This window comes from Pelobates fuscus, chromosome 7 (genome assembly GCF_036172605.1).
Source record: "Pelobates fuscus isolate aPelFus1 chromosome 7, aPelFus1.pri, whole genome shotgun sequence".
In the NCBI taxonomy this organism is placed as follows: domain Eukaryota; kingdom Metazoa; phylum Chordata; class Amphibia; order Anura; family Pelobatidae; genus Pelobates; species Pelobates fuscus.
The window spans coordinates 199,179,389-199,194,056 of record NC_086323.1 but is presented as its reverse complement, the minus strand read 5'-3'; the positions used below and the strand labels follow the sequence as shown (position 1 = coordinate 199,194,056).

General features: G+C 40.0%; 1 protein-coding gene across 1 annotated transcript; it reads left to right on the top strand.

Moving 5' to 3' along the window:
• Positions 1-4,064: 4,064 nt before the first annotated feature.
• On the top strand, positions 4,065-5,192 carry LOC134568463 (gastrula zinc finger protein XlCGF17.1-like; the record flags this gene model as incomplete). The annotated part of the gene is given in 1 exon segment (XM_063427068.1): positions 4,065-5,192. A coding segment is annotated over 1 exon segment (1,128 nt), but the record flags the coding sequence as incomplete, so codon positions are not given.
• Positions 5,193-14,668: the final 9,476 nt, after the last annotated feature.

The window sequence follows — 14,668 nt, the reverse complement described above, 5'->3', positions numbered from 1 at the left end:
ATTGATATTGCTTTTCAGGCACCTTCTCCCGGTCTGTTATCAAGACAAGAGAGGTACACGCTTAGATAGGACATAGTGCCATAAAACAATATTTGATCTGCGCCACAAGTTATGGTCATCAATGCCGTGGTGTCAGGGTTATAGGGAAATTATTGCTTAGGAGTACTTGCTAAGGAGGTGAGCGTTAGTATGTTACTCGGCGCTTAATACACAACATATGGAACTCAGAATAAATTCTCACTTTAAAGAAACAAACAAAGGCAGCAAAACATATAAAATTGCTTTTCCTGCTAAAGAGGATGCCGTTATGCTCAATTCAGTAACAGCATGTTTTAGACAAAAAAAGTAAACCATCAGTGTTATGCCATATATAAACAGGCTTGGATTGCGGCCTTAAGTTATGTTGGCAAGTGGTCTAATGCAATGCAAGTTAGGTTATCACATAGAAAAAACAAGGGCAAAAATTCTGTAGGAATTAAAGTAAAATAAAATAACAGCAGGTTAAAGACTATTACTGTACACTAATCTAACATATAAATGCAGGTCTTATGTTATGAGGTGTGGTGAGGGAGTCCAGTTGTAGCGAGGTGTATGCCTGGCAGGCTCCGTTCGTGTGCCTACGCTCAGCCGATCCCCTCTGAGTGCCTAGTACAGTCCCTGGGAACTTTTATCAGTGAGCTTTACTTGAAGGGCCCTCCCGGCCCGCTGTCTCGGTATTACCAGCCCGGAGTGTGTCTTTGCCAGGTTCAGTAGCCTTCCAGTGGAGGGACCCACAGGTTTAGTGTGGATGTGGAGCGGGCATTGTGAAGCTCGTCGGGGCTGTCCGGGTGGTCCTGAGACCCGCACTGGGTGCTTTGCACCATCCAAGTCTTGGCTTCCCCTGTATTCAGGGGCAGGAGTAGCTGCACTTCTTTGGATTTGCTGCGGTTCTCTGGATTTAGGTGGGTTCGGATTTTCCTTGTGTTGGAACTTAGCCAGCATTGGGTTTCGGCCTGTGAGCTTGTATGCCCGTGTGGGGTCTTCGGCGCCATGTCTGGGCCCTCTGTGTTCGAGGGTGTGCGCACCCGTGAAGGGATTGTGTCAGCTGCGCCTTTGGTAACTGTCCCTCCTGTTTGTGTCTTTTAGCCTGCTGCTCCCTAAGTGCTAATTTTCCCCAGAAGCGTTAAATAGGTCGCTTATCCTGGTCAGCAAGTCAGGCTGTTATCGGTGTTGCTTGACATCACACGTGGCGTCCACCATTTTGCTTGGCTCTGCCCGCATGTTTTGCTCGCCCAGCACTATTTTTTGATTTTTTTTTTACAGGTGGGTCGCCTCTTAGAAGCGGACCGGGTTAACCCCCACCGGTCCGGGGTGGAACGGGTAGAGTTTCAGTGGTTTCACACCCCCGTAGTAAGGGCGAGGAGAGCGGCCGTCTCTCCCCAGCTCCGTCACAAGCAGGCCGTGCTGTGCCACTTCAGGTCTCTGATCACCGAAGTCACTCGGATAAAGTATCAGGATGGTCTCCAGCGTGTCCTGGACCCAGGTTTTGCGCCCTGGTTCGTGTAGAGTCTCGATTATTTTGAGTATTCACCGGTAATCGGCTTTTAGAGCAGGAGCCCATCTATCTTGCGACTGTTCAGCTTGTTCGTTAGGCCCCGCCCCTCCCCTGGGGTAGGTAGGGGATAGTTGACTGGGGTAGGTAGGGGATATTTTTGTATTTGGGTGGGAAGAACCATAGTCACCTTGTGGGGGGGGATTTTCATTTAGGGCTCCCAACTGCCGCTCAGTGGGGGGGGCCAGGGTGGAGGACAATAGGTCCCCCCTTTATTGTTATTTAGGGCACCAACCCATGGCAGTAGGTCCCACCCCCACTCACTGCTGTAGGGTGGGGAGTGGGGGAGGACAATAACCCACCCCTCTTGTTGTTATTTAGGGCCCCACCTGCCGCTCGGGGGGAGGACAATAGCCCCCCCACCACTGGCTGCTCACTGTTTACTAGGCATGCCCCTACTCACAATATAGCGAGTAGGGGCAGAATTTACTTAATACTAAGTCATCTTTACTTAGTATTCGTAAATTTGGCTGAAAGACCAATTTAGGTTGTAGAGGTTGACAGATTGTAGAGGGGTATCAGCCGTTGGAGACGTCCTTCCCGTCAAGACGCTGTGTTGTAGTAGAGTTGCGATATCCCATCCGCTGGATCAGAATAGAGAAAAAAGCAGAGCTTTTAAAAGAGTTAGTGATTATGCTGAGCAGGTTCCCTTTCAATAACGAGACGAGGCTACGCTTTGAAGGGTGAAGTAAAACTGATTTAATGACCACACAGCAGCTGCTTTTATGCAGGTTTTTACAGTAATGTTACCATCCACTGGACCTGGTGGGGCACCAACAATGAAAGTACAGCAGCCAATCAGTTACAATATCACAGTAAAAGCACACCCATTAATTACAAGACATTCCTCCCCTCTGCTTAGGAGATAATTAAGTTAATCGTTGTATCAGTTCAATTATCTCCAAGCTGAAAATCTTTTCCAAATTCTTCAAAACTTTAAAAATATGCCTGGGGTTTTAACAAAAGTTACATATCATGACCAATACATTCAGGGGAACAATATATCCAAAAATGGCACGAATTGGACAAGGGGTTCGGGAGTTAGTCAAAATGTGGATGTGAACGACTGTTCACATGTTTCTCTGCCCAAAATAGTTCCACAATTTCAATCTCTGCAGTCTGTCTATATTTCCTTTGTAATATGTGTAAAATGCACAAACGGAACCGTTCGTACTTCCCATCATTGAACGCAGATTGTTCGGATGTATACGTTCACAAATTAGCGCCTTGATTGTAGGGTTCTAGTTGAAAGCACAGAAGGTAGAAGTTCAGCGGTGTTCGTGGAAAAAGGTAGTCAAAATCAGTTCCACGCGGTCGCTGACCAAACACCGCTGAGTGCGTTAGACTAGACAAAATGCATAAACAAATGCCTACCACCCTGTTGATCCATTAGAATGTTAAGGTGTTTGCGGTATTCCACAGGTCAACGGGGTAAATTGGTGCCACACTCCTACTCTGGATGGTCGGTCGTTCAACAGAAAATTCTGTATACGAACAGTATAGCCAAAATGCACGATCAGTCCTTTCGAGGGAATGCTAAATAAAACAAATAGTCTTTGTTCACAGTTCCATGCAGCAATTATAAGGATAAAACAGGGTTTTTTGTTACAAGGTCATTCAGCCTTTTGGTAGATAGCTCCCTAATTCCCACGGTATTAGGGAGCTATCTACTAAAGTAATGCAAGATGCAGCCGCGGTAATTAATAGGATTGGAGTTTCATTAATTCGAATAAAATTCCGATATGAACAAAGTCGCGAATTGCGTTCTAACACAAATGGAGATACTGTTCTCATTCTGTTAGGACGCAATTTGGCAGTTTTGCCGGCGTTCTGTCTTGGTGACAGAACGTTAGGCAATACTGACAGGAAGCATGGTAGGAACAGGGAGGAAAGCTAAGAATTATGGGAAAATGTATCTGACCACCGGAAATAAAGCACACTTTGTTCCTCCGCTGGTCATGGTGTAGGAAACTTCCACAAGGCAAGTGGAATTTGTCTTATGTTTTAAAGAAAACTAGAGCAGACCGGAAGACATGAATAACAGATCCTGACAGAGGGAGAGAAGAGGAATTGATTGGGGAAAGGTAAGTTCGGCATGACAGTGCCGCTTTAATTTCTTCTCAGTCACTGACACCTTATGGTTGTATTTCTTAACTATTAAAAAAAAAAATATTGTAATTTTTTCTAAGTATGTCAAACAATAATTTCTAGTGACCGATTTCCTTTAATTCCCAGTATATTTCTTTCAGGAGTATTTGTCAGGAGAGGTTTTACTGAAAGAAATACACGAAGCAATGCTATGAAGAAATCTTTTAATAACAGAACCAAGGACTTTAACTCTGAAAAATCAAGCATTTTCTCAGATTCCTATATGTTCTCACAGGAGATAGTAAACATAAACCCCAAACCATTCTCATGTTCTGAAAGTGGCAGATGTTTTAGTCATAAAGAAACTCTTGCTAGACAGCAGAGAGAGAAACGGTTTTCATGTTCTGAATGTGGAAAATGTTTTATCAATAAATCAAAACTTGTCCGTCATCAGCGAACTCACACAGGAGAGAAACCTTTCTTTTGTAGTGAATGTGGAAAATATTTTGTCACTAAAGCAGTGCTTGTCCGTCATCAGAAAGCTCACACAGGAGAGAAACCTTTCTCATGTTCTGAATGTGGAAAATGTTTTATCAATAAATCACAACTTGTCAGTCATCAGCGAACTCACACAGGAGAGAAACCGTTCTCATGTTCTGAATGTGGAAAATGTTTTATCAATAAATCACAACTTGTCAGTCATCAGCGAACTCACACCGGAGAGAAACCTTTCTCATGTTCTGAATGTGGAAAATGTTTTGTCACTAAAGCAGAGCTTGTCCTTCATCAGCGAACTCACACAGGAGAGAAACCGTTCTCATGTTCTGAATGTGGAAAATGTTTTGTAACTAAAGCAGTTCTTGTCTGTCATCAGAGAACTCACACAGGAGAGAAACCGTTCTCATGTTCTGAATGTGGGAAATGTTTTCGGCAACATTCAAGTCTTGCCAGTCATCGGAGAACTCACACAGGAGAGAAACCGTTCTCATGTTCTGAATGTGGAAAATGTTTTATCAATAAATCACAACTTGTCAGTCATCAGCGAACTCACACCGGAGAGAAACCTTTCTCATGTTCTGAATGTGGAAAATGTTTTGTCACTAAAGCAGAGCTTGTCCTTCATCAGCAAACTCACACAGGAGAGAAACCGTTCTCATGTTCTGAATGTGGAAAATGTTTTGTAACTAAAGCAGTTCTTGTCTGTCATCAGAGAACTCACACAGGAGAGAAACCATTCTCATGTTCTGAATGTGGAAAATGTTTTGGGCAACATTCACATCTTGTCAGTCATCAGAAAACACACACAGGAGAGAAACCCTTCTCTTGTTCTGAATGTGGAAAATGTTTTCGGCATGATTCAAATCTTGTCAGTCATCAGAGAACACACACAGGAGAGAAACCGTTTTAATGTTCTGAATGTGGAAAATGTTTTATCAATAAATCAAAACGTGTCAGTCATCAGCGAACTCACACAGGAGAGAAACCGTTCTCATGTTCTGAATGTGGAAAATGATTTTTCGTTTAACCTAATCTTGATAGACATCAGAGATCTCACACAGGTGATGAGTCTCTAAAATTGTATAAAGAAGAAAAGATCACAGGCACTCCAAATGTTAAGCCGTATGCAGCTTTAATGTAACAAAATGCAACGCAACGTTTCGACCAACAAAGGTCTTTTTAGACCTTTGTTGGTCGAAACGTTGTGTTGCATTTTGTTACATTAAAGCTGCATACGGCTTAACATTTGGAGTGCCTGTGATCTTTTCTTCTTTGTATATTGTCCTGGGATTGCTGGTCCTGATCTGGAGCACCCTTGGCCGTTTGGATTGAGTGCGGTTCCCAACATCTACTCTAAAATTGTATAAGTCATCCATGCCTTAACATAGAAATAAAATATCTTGTATTGTGAATTTTGATCATGCTGACACTGTACGTAGTAACTGTGATAGTAGCAGTCAACGTACGTATGATGAAACAAAAAAGTGGAAACCACATCCAATAAGCATACACTATTAAGATACAACCTGGAGAGTAAAAACCAGAGCTGGAATATTCTATATAAGAATAATATTCAATCTAAAATAATGAAAAAATACAAATCATAGCATAATCCAGTATTATAATGGTGAGAAATGTGGTGCTAGTAGCAAACTCACAAACAAAAGTAGAAATCAGGCCTCTCACCCCTTGGGGTATAGTGATCTTGATAGTAGATTCAAGCAATATGAATATCTTCAAAGGAATGGATAAAAAGAACCATACATCATGAAGTATGTAAGAAAAATACAAAATATATTTATTAGATTGCACTTACAGACATAAAGATGTTGGGAAACATATCTCCACTCCAAGTGGAACTGAACAGCAGTGTGATGGGAATTGTCAACTGGAGAGAATTCCAACTTGGGCAACGCGTTTCGTCCAAACTTTGTATCAGGGACTTCTTCAGGGATATGATACAAAGTTTGGACGAAACGCGTTGCCCAAGTTGGAATTCTCTCCAGTTGACAATTCCCATCACACTGCTGTTCAGTTCCACTTGGAGTGGAGATATGTTTCCTAACATCTTTATGTCTGTAAGTGCAATCTAATAAATATATTTTGTATTTTTCTTACATACTTCACCATGTATGGTTCTTTTTATCCATTCCTTTGAAGATATTCATATTGCTTGAATCTACTATCAAGATCACTATACCCCAAGGGGTGAGAGGCCTGATTTCTACTTTTGTTTGTGAGTTTGCTACTAGCACCACATTTCTCACCATTATAATACAGGATTATGCTATGATTTGTATTTTTTCATTATTTTAGATTCAATATTATTCTTATATAGAATATTCTAGCTCTGGTTTTTACTCTCCTGGTTGTATCTTAATAGTGTATGCTTATTGGATGTGGTTTCACTGTTTACTATTTTGGGTGTTAGTGAGGTACACCTGGGACCCTTTCAATTTAGCAGATGTATTATTCTGTTGTTAGTGTGTATACTATTGTCTTATCACTTTGATTATTAACGTACATATGATGACTTTCCAGCAACCATACATTGTGATTGTATGTTCTGTCTGTTACAGAGTGAAAGGCTTCTTCCCCCAACCCCCATGTTAATACAGACTTCAAGCAAAGGTTATGTTTACTTCAAATTTTCTAGGGTTTTCTTAGGGCATACAATGCAGCTGAGACCATAACTAATAAATATACTAATTTTGTGTCATATGACAATCAGTCACTCATAATTTGGAGTCAAATGTCAACCTTCTTAAAAATATTTAATAAGCTTTAAAATATCTAATGTGTTTTAGGATTTTATATTTGTAATATTATTATTAGCATTCTTGTATTAGTTGCAAATTACATGATTTCTGACTTCTTTCATACACAGGAACTGAGAGGCCCTACCTAGACATCTAATATCAGTTGTAGAACATATGTCCATTGTATATCAATGATGAAGGCCCACTGTTAATATAACCTTCGACCCAGCATTCGAGGCAAGACTCCCATGTGTATTAAGAAAGGCATTTTTCTGAATGTATTCATTTAAATATATGTGTAAATTCTATTTAACCTCCCAAGTGTAACCATTAATATATCGTATGACTTTAATACTAGATTGGACAGAATGGTGATTAAGCCACATCCCTTTTTAAACTTATTTTAAATAATCAAATAACCTTATCCTAATTAACTGAATTCTTAGATGACATGTAATACCTTTTGCAGATAGCTATTCATCACCAATACTAAACATCAAAAATGGATATTAACTTAAGTGCATACATATTGCTGTATTGGTACAGATGTGTGCAAAGATTTTATGTTATTTTGAGATGCCGTGTATTGTTTGAATAAATATACATTTTAAGGCTGCAAGACGATTTGATTATTGGAACTCTGATGTGACAAACATCTCAGGATCAGCTAATTTCCTACATTTACTGGTGGAGAAAGCATGGGCAAGATTTAAGTCTTAATGAATAACTAAAAAGATTCTGCTGCAAGAAGATTACAAGAAGATAACTGAAGAAAAAGTAAAACTGTTCCCTGCAACGAGTGTTAGTAAACATCCATGGCGATTGAACTGTATGTAAGTGATCTGAGCGCCATTCAGTCATAATGTGCGCTCAGATCTAAGCTATCTGGGGATATGTTGAATGTACCTGTTTTATGCAATGGCTGCACAGTTAAATATTTTTATGTATTTGATTGTATTTTGCTACCACGTGGCTAATGGAGTTTTGCCTCTGTCCTTGGAGATAATTTGATTACTTCCCAATTATCTCCAGGATGGAAGACTCTGTGGAACTGGTTTTGGGCAGAAAAGCCATGCTTCATTTGGTCAAATAGGACTTCCCCTTAACTTTTTAACCCCTGAATCGATTGCCCTGATTTTTGAGTGTGTATATTTCAAGCATGCTGATTCTGAAAATGTATGTTTTATGTGAATGGCATGTATATTTTGGAAGTTATGAATATATTGTAAAAACAGTTTTTCTCTGCCTGTGATAATTATATTACCCATTGTGTTCAGTAGTCATATCACAGGCAGAGGGGAGGATTTTGTGTGGGAGTGTCTGTGTGTATTGTATGGATTGATTGGTTGTATTTCAAAACCCTGTGGGCAGTACAATGTTTGTGGATTCTGAATAAAAGAGGCTGTATGTGCCAGTACAGTCAGTTCTGCTTAACCTCAAAATGAAGTGTCGTCTCGTTATTGGGGGAATTGGATTGTATGCTGATTGCCAGGAGTGTAAGCGGATTCTATGCTTTTCCTGTTCAGCTGTTTACAGCATTCATATGCGTGAGAGCATTCATATGCTTCTCCGGTTCGGTGGTTGTGGTGTCTACTGCAGTGCTTGGAGTCCTCAGGAAGCGCTAGGAGCATCCTTCAACAAAGGTACCCAGTCGGGGTGCCCGTCGATCCGTTACACCTCTAAACTACTTTAAATTACTTCCTCCCTTAGACTATTGCAGTGGGCTAGTTCTCCCACTCATGTAGCTGGCAATACCCTCAACCTTATTTTCTCTTAGTCATGCACAGTATCTAATATCTGCAACACTCCATTTCCTCTCTCTGATCACCAGCTCCTATCGGTTGCTCTCAATTACCCCCTCACCCAACAACCTCGGCCTAACCCCCCTCAGCTCAGAAGGAACCTTAACTCTATTGACCCCCAGCAGCTGTCAGCTGACATTGATTCACAACTGCTATCCATCCCTTCCCTCTCCTGTCCCTCACTGGCCATATCCAAATACAACACTGTAACGGATCGCCTGCCACCCCGACTGGGTACCACCGTTGAAGGATGCTCCTAGCGTTTCCTGAGCACTGCAACAGACACCACAACCACCGAATCAGAGAAGCGCATGAGTACTCTCAAGCATATAAATGCTGTAGACAGTTGAATAGGAAACCATACGTATAGGTTTTCACTCCTAGCAGTCAAACTGGAACAGCATACAATAAATCCTCCCCCAATAATGAGACGACACTTCACTTTGAGGGTTAAGCAGGAACTCCTTGTGCTGGCACATACAGCCTCTTTTATTTACCATCCACAAAACATAATACTGCCCACAGGGTTTTGCAGAACAACCAATAAACACATTACCACACATACAATGCAAGTACAACAGCCAATCAGACACAATGGGACAGTAGAAACACACCCAGCATATTCCTCCCCTCTGCTTAGGAGATAATTGAGTCAATTACTGTATCTACTAAATTATCTCCAAGCTGAAAAGTTACACTTTTATAAAATTTTCATAAGTCCCTGATTTTACATCACATACGAATAAAATTATATTTCTGTGATCAGCATAACTTGGGGAGCAACATATGTAAAAATCACATGAATCCATCTAGGGTTAAAAAGTTAGGTCAGGTCCCTTTATTATCACTTACCAGCATGGCTTTACCTGCCAAAACCAGTTCCCACTGGTCTGGCAGTGTCCCTGGGACAACGCCCTGCTGGAGAACAATGGAACTGGGGGAGGCGAAGAGCCTCACCTTCCCAGAGGAAGAAAAGGTGTCAAAAAAGTTTCCATGAGTCCGTACACTGTTTTTAAAAGGACCAGCACTGTACAATAAAGGTCCATAAGCCCAAATATGGTGCCTTGAAGGGCAATCCATCCCAGGGCCATAGTCGCAGGGCAGGAGGCTAGCAAGCAGTCCCTCCAGCAAACTGGGGCAGACTCTGGTGCAGAGTCCAGTCCGCTACAAACACTACCCGCACATCTGCCTTGAACTCTGCAGCCCCGCTCCAAACATGCACCTCGAGGAGGACACGACCCCAACCTTGGCATAATAAATCAACACACTATCTGCAGAGTTGCTCCCGTTGTGCTGAACGCTCCTGGAGGAAGTCCCGCACCCAGGCAGACTTTCTCCATTACAGATTCATGTTGCTTTCATACAGCGCTGCCCTTGCCCTCGCAAAACAATCATACTTTTGCTCTCTCAGTAGTTCATGCTCCCGCAATCCCAGACGTTTCTTTGACACCTTTAATTCCCTTCTCCGTCCTGCTGTGGCCACCCCCCAAACTAACCTTACAGCTGATAGCTTTGCAAGCTACTTAGAAACATAGAATGTGACGGCAGATAAGAACCATTCGGCCCATCTTGTCTGCCCAATTTTCTAAATACTTTCATTAGTCTCTGGCCTTATCTTATAGTTAGGATAGCCTTATGCCTATCCCACGCATGCTTAAACTCCTTTACTGTGCTAACCTCTACCACTTCAGCTGGAAGGGTATTCCATGCATCCACTACCCTCTCAGTAAAGTAATACTTCCTGATATTATTTTTAAACCTTTGTCCCTCTAATTTAAGACTATGTCCTCTTGTTGTGGTAGGTTTTCTTCTTTTAAATATAGTCTCCTCCTTTACTGTGTTGATTCCCTTTATGTATTTAAATGTTTCTATCATATCCCCCCTGTCTCGTCTTTCCTCCAAGCTATACATGTTAAGATCCTTTAACCTTTCCTGGTAAATTTTATCCGGCAATCCATGAACCAGTTTAGTAGCCCTTCTCTGAACTCTCTCTAAGGTATCAATATCCTTCTGAAGATAGGGTCTCCAGTACTGCGTACAATACTCCAAGTGAGGTCTCACCAGTGTTCTGTACAATGGCATGAGCACTTCCCTCTTTCTACTGCTAACACCTCTCCCTATACAACCAAGCATTCTGCTAGCATTTCCTGCTGCTCTATTACATTATATATATATATATATATATATATATATACACAAAAAAACCACCCAGGTGCAGCAATAGGTTAGGGAGGAAAGATTGATTACTTCCCTCTGGGTCTAGGCTGTAACAAAGGATTCCTCGGATCCTCACAAACCAATATGTAAAACAAGATACACCTAGATAAAACAAAAGCAGAGAACACTCATAGGGAAACACAGTTTAGTGTATATGTCCCTGCTATGAATATTTTGCACTCACAAAATAAAGGAGTATTTCAAGCCCATCAGGTGTCTTTAGATCTTGAAGTATAATTCCTCAGGAGTACATGCAGAAAAAAGAAGAACTGGACATAGTGTGAAATCTTAATTGTATAAAAAAATCACATTTAATGGAAAAACTTACAGAAAATAAGAAGTAAAAATGCTTATCAAAGATTAAATTCCTCCCTCTGAGATGATGAATGGAAGGAGCAGGTTGCAGCATTTATGAAGCAGCTCTACGCGTTTTGTCTATATGTTAGACTTCATCAGGAGAAATAACAATCAAGTATATAAAACAATAATAAAATACAAATACATCAATAAAAGTCCAGTGTCTTCAATCCGTAAGTCCCATAGCAGCTGTTGTAGATCTTTTCAAATTCGAGTCCATCTATGGACTTCCGCATTGTCACTGTGGAACGCACATGCGTTCCACCTACCCGGAAGAAATCCTCCCTTTTCGACGCATTTCCAAATACCTCATCTTTCCGCGGCTGAAGCGCACATGCGTTCCACCTCAGCCGCGGCCGAGAGATGTGAATACAGAAGGGGGGAACAAAATGTGTACGAGTACATAAATTCACATAAAATAAAGTAATTAACATAAATAAAAGGCATAAGTGAATGCCCCCATCACTGGTTCAGACATTAAATATCTATAGATATGCTTGATGGAATTTACATCTAATCTAAATAGTATATAAAATAAAAAATACATAAAAAGAGTAAATGGGGATATTAGAAGGGAGGGATACTGGAATATGCAAACTATAATGAAAATAAACATCAATGAATGAATAAAATACATAATAAAAATAAATATAAAATAAAATAAAAATAAAAAATAAATAATAAAGATAATGATGAATTAAAAATAATAGTAATTAAAAAAAACAAATTAGGTCAAAATCCACATTCAACCCGTAGGGTTGAAGTGTTCTAAGTTTGTGGATCCAGTATCCCTCTCTTTGTCTAAGTCTTGTGATAATATCTCCTCCTCTTACACCAAGAGATACTTGTTCTATGACCACCCAAGAAAGATTGCGTGAATGGAATTGCAGATATACAGATATACAGTGTACTGGTACAGAATGATTTTTTACATTTTTCCTGATATTATTTTTATGTTCTAAGAAACGAGTTTTGGCTGGTCTCCCCGTTCTCCCCACATACTGTGCACCACATCCACATGAGAGGAGGTACACAACATGCGAGCCAGTATACTCGATTACGAAGAAACTGCTCTAATCAAGATGTATATTTAGAACAGGCTGCCATCCTGACCAATAAATTCATCGAAAAGGGTTACGAGAAGGGAATACTTGATAGAGAGGTGGAAAGGGTCAAAAACACTGATAGAGGTAATCTTTTGGCAGATAAGGTGAAACCGGTAAATAATTCCAATAAGCGTTTTGAGTTTTCATTTCACACTCAATATAATTCTAAGGCCTTTGCCATTAATAAAATTTTCAAAAAGCATTTTAATATTTTAAAATTTGATGAATTTATAGGTCCACAACTACCCAAATATCCTCACATTGTTTATAGGAAAGGCAAGAGCTTGTCTACATACTTAACACCTAGTCACTTCCAGAATACAATCAATAGAAAAATAGAGAGTAGCAGAGGATTCTACACTTGTGGCTCATGTAAAGCGTGCAGAGGATTACCATCCCATACACGCTCTTTCTCAAGTTTTATCACTAAAGAGACTTTCCTCATTCAGGGAAGAGTCACCTGTTCTTCCTCGCATGTTGTGTACCTCCTCTCATGTGGATGTGGTGCACAGTATGTGGGGAGAACGGGGAGACCAGCCAAAACTCGTTTCTTAGAACATAAAAATAATATCAGGAAAAATGTAAAAAATCATTCTGTACCAGTACACTGTAATGGATATCTGCAATTCCATTCACACAATCTTTCTTGGGTGGTCATAGAACAAGTATCTCTTGGTGTAAGAGGAGGAGATATTATCACGAGACTTAGACAAAGAGAGGGATACTGGATCCACAAACTTAGAACACTTCAACCCTACGGGTTGAATGTGGATTTTGACCTAATTAGTTTTCTTTAATTACTATTATTTTTAATTCATCATTATCTTTATTATTTATTTTAATTTTATTTTTATTTATATTTATTTTTATTATGTATTTTATTCATTCATTGATGTTTATTTTCATTATAGTTTGCATATTCCAGTATCCCTCCCTTCTAATATCCCCATTTACTCTTTTTATGTATTTTTTATTTTATATACGATTTAGATTAGATGTAAATTCCATCAAGCATATCTATAGATATTTAATGTCTGAACCAGTGATGGGGACATTCACTTATGCCTTTTATTTATGTTAATTACTTTATTTTATGTGAACTTATGTACTCATACACATTTTTTTCCTCCTTCTGTATTCACATCTCTCGGCCACGGCTGAGGTGGAACGCATGTGGAAAGATGACGTATTTGGAAATGCGTCGAAAAGGGAGGATATCTTCCGGGTAGGTGAAACGCATGTGCGTTCCACAGTGACAATGCGGAAGTCCATAGACGGACTCGAATTTGAAAAGATCTACAACAGCTGCTATGGGACTTACGGATTGGCGAATTTCTGGCGTGGAATTTGACAGAGGACCTATATAAGAAGAATTGAAGACACTGGACTTTTATTGATGTATTTGTATTTTATTATTGTTTTATATACTTGATTGTTATTGCTCCTGATGAAGTCTAACATATAGACAAAACGCGTAGAGCTGCTTCATAAATGTTACAACCTGCTCCTTCCATTCATCATCTCAGAGGGAGGAATTTAATCTTTGATGAGCATTTTTACTTCTGATTTTCTGTAAGTTTTTCCATTAAATGTGATTTTTTTATACAATTAAGATTTCACACTATGTCCAGTTCTTATTTTTTCTGCATGTACTCCTGAGGAATTATACTTCAAGATCTAAAGACACCTGATGGGCTTGAAATACTCCTTTATTTTGTGAGTGCAAAATATTCATAGCAGGGACATATACACTAAACTGTGTTTCCCTATGGGTTTTCTCTGCTTTTGTTTTATCTAGGTGTATCTTGTTTTACATATTGCTCTATTACATTGTCTGCCTACCTTTAAGTCATCAGAAATAATCACCCCTAAATCCCTTTCCTCAGTTGTTGAGGTTAGGACTCTATCAAATATTCTGTACTCTGCCCTTGGGTTTTTACGTCCAAGATGCATTATCTTGCACTTATCCACATTAAATGTCAGTTGCCACAACTCTGACCATTTTTCTAGTTTACCTAGATCATTAGTCATTTGGCTTATCCCTCCTGGAACATCAACCCTGTTACATATCTTAGTATCATCAGCAAAAAGACATACCTTACCATCAAGACCTTCTGCAATATCACTAATAAAAATATTAAAGAGAATGGGTCCAAGTACAGATCCCTGAGGTACCCCACTGGTGACAAGCACAACCTTCGAATATACTCCATTGACTACAACCCTTTGTTGCCTGTCACTCAGCCACTG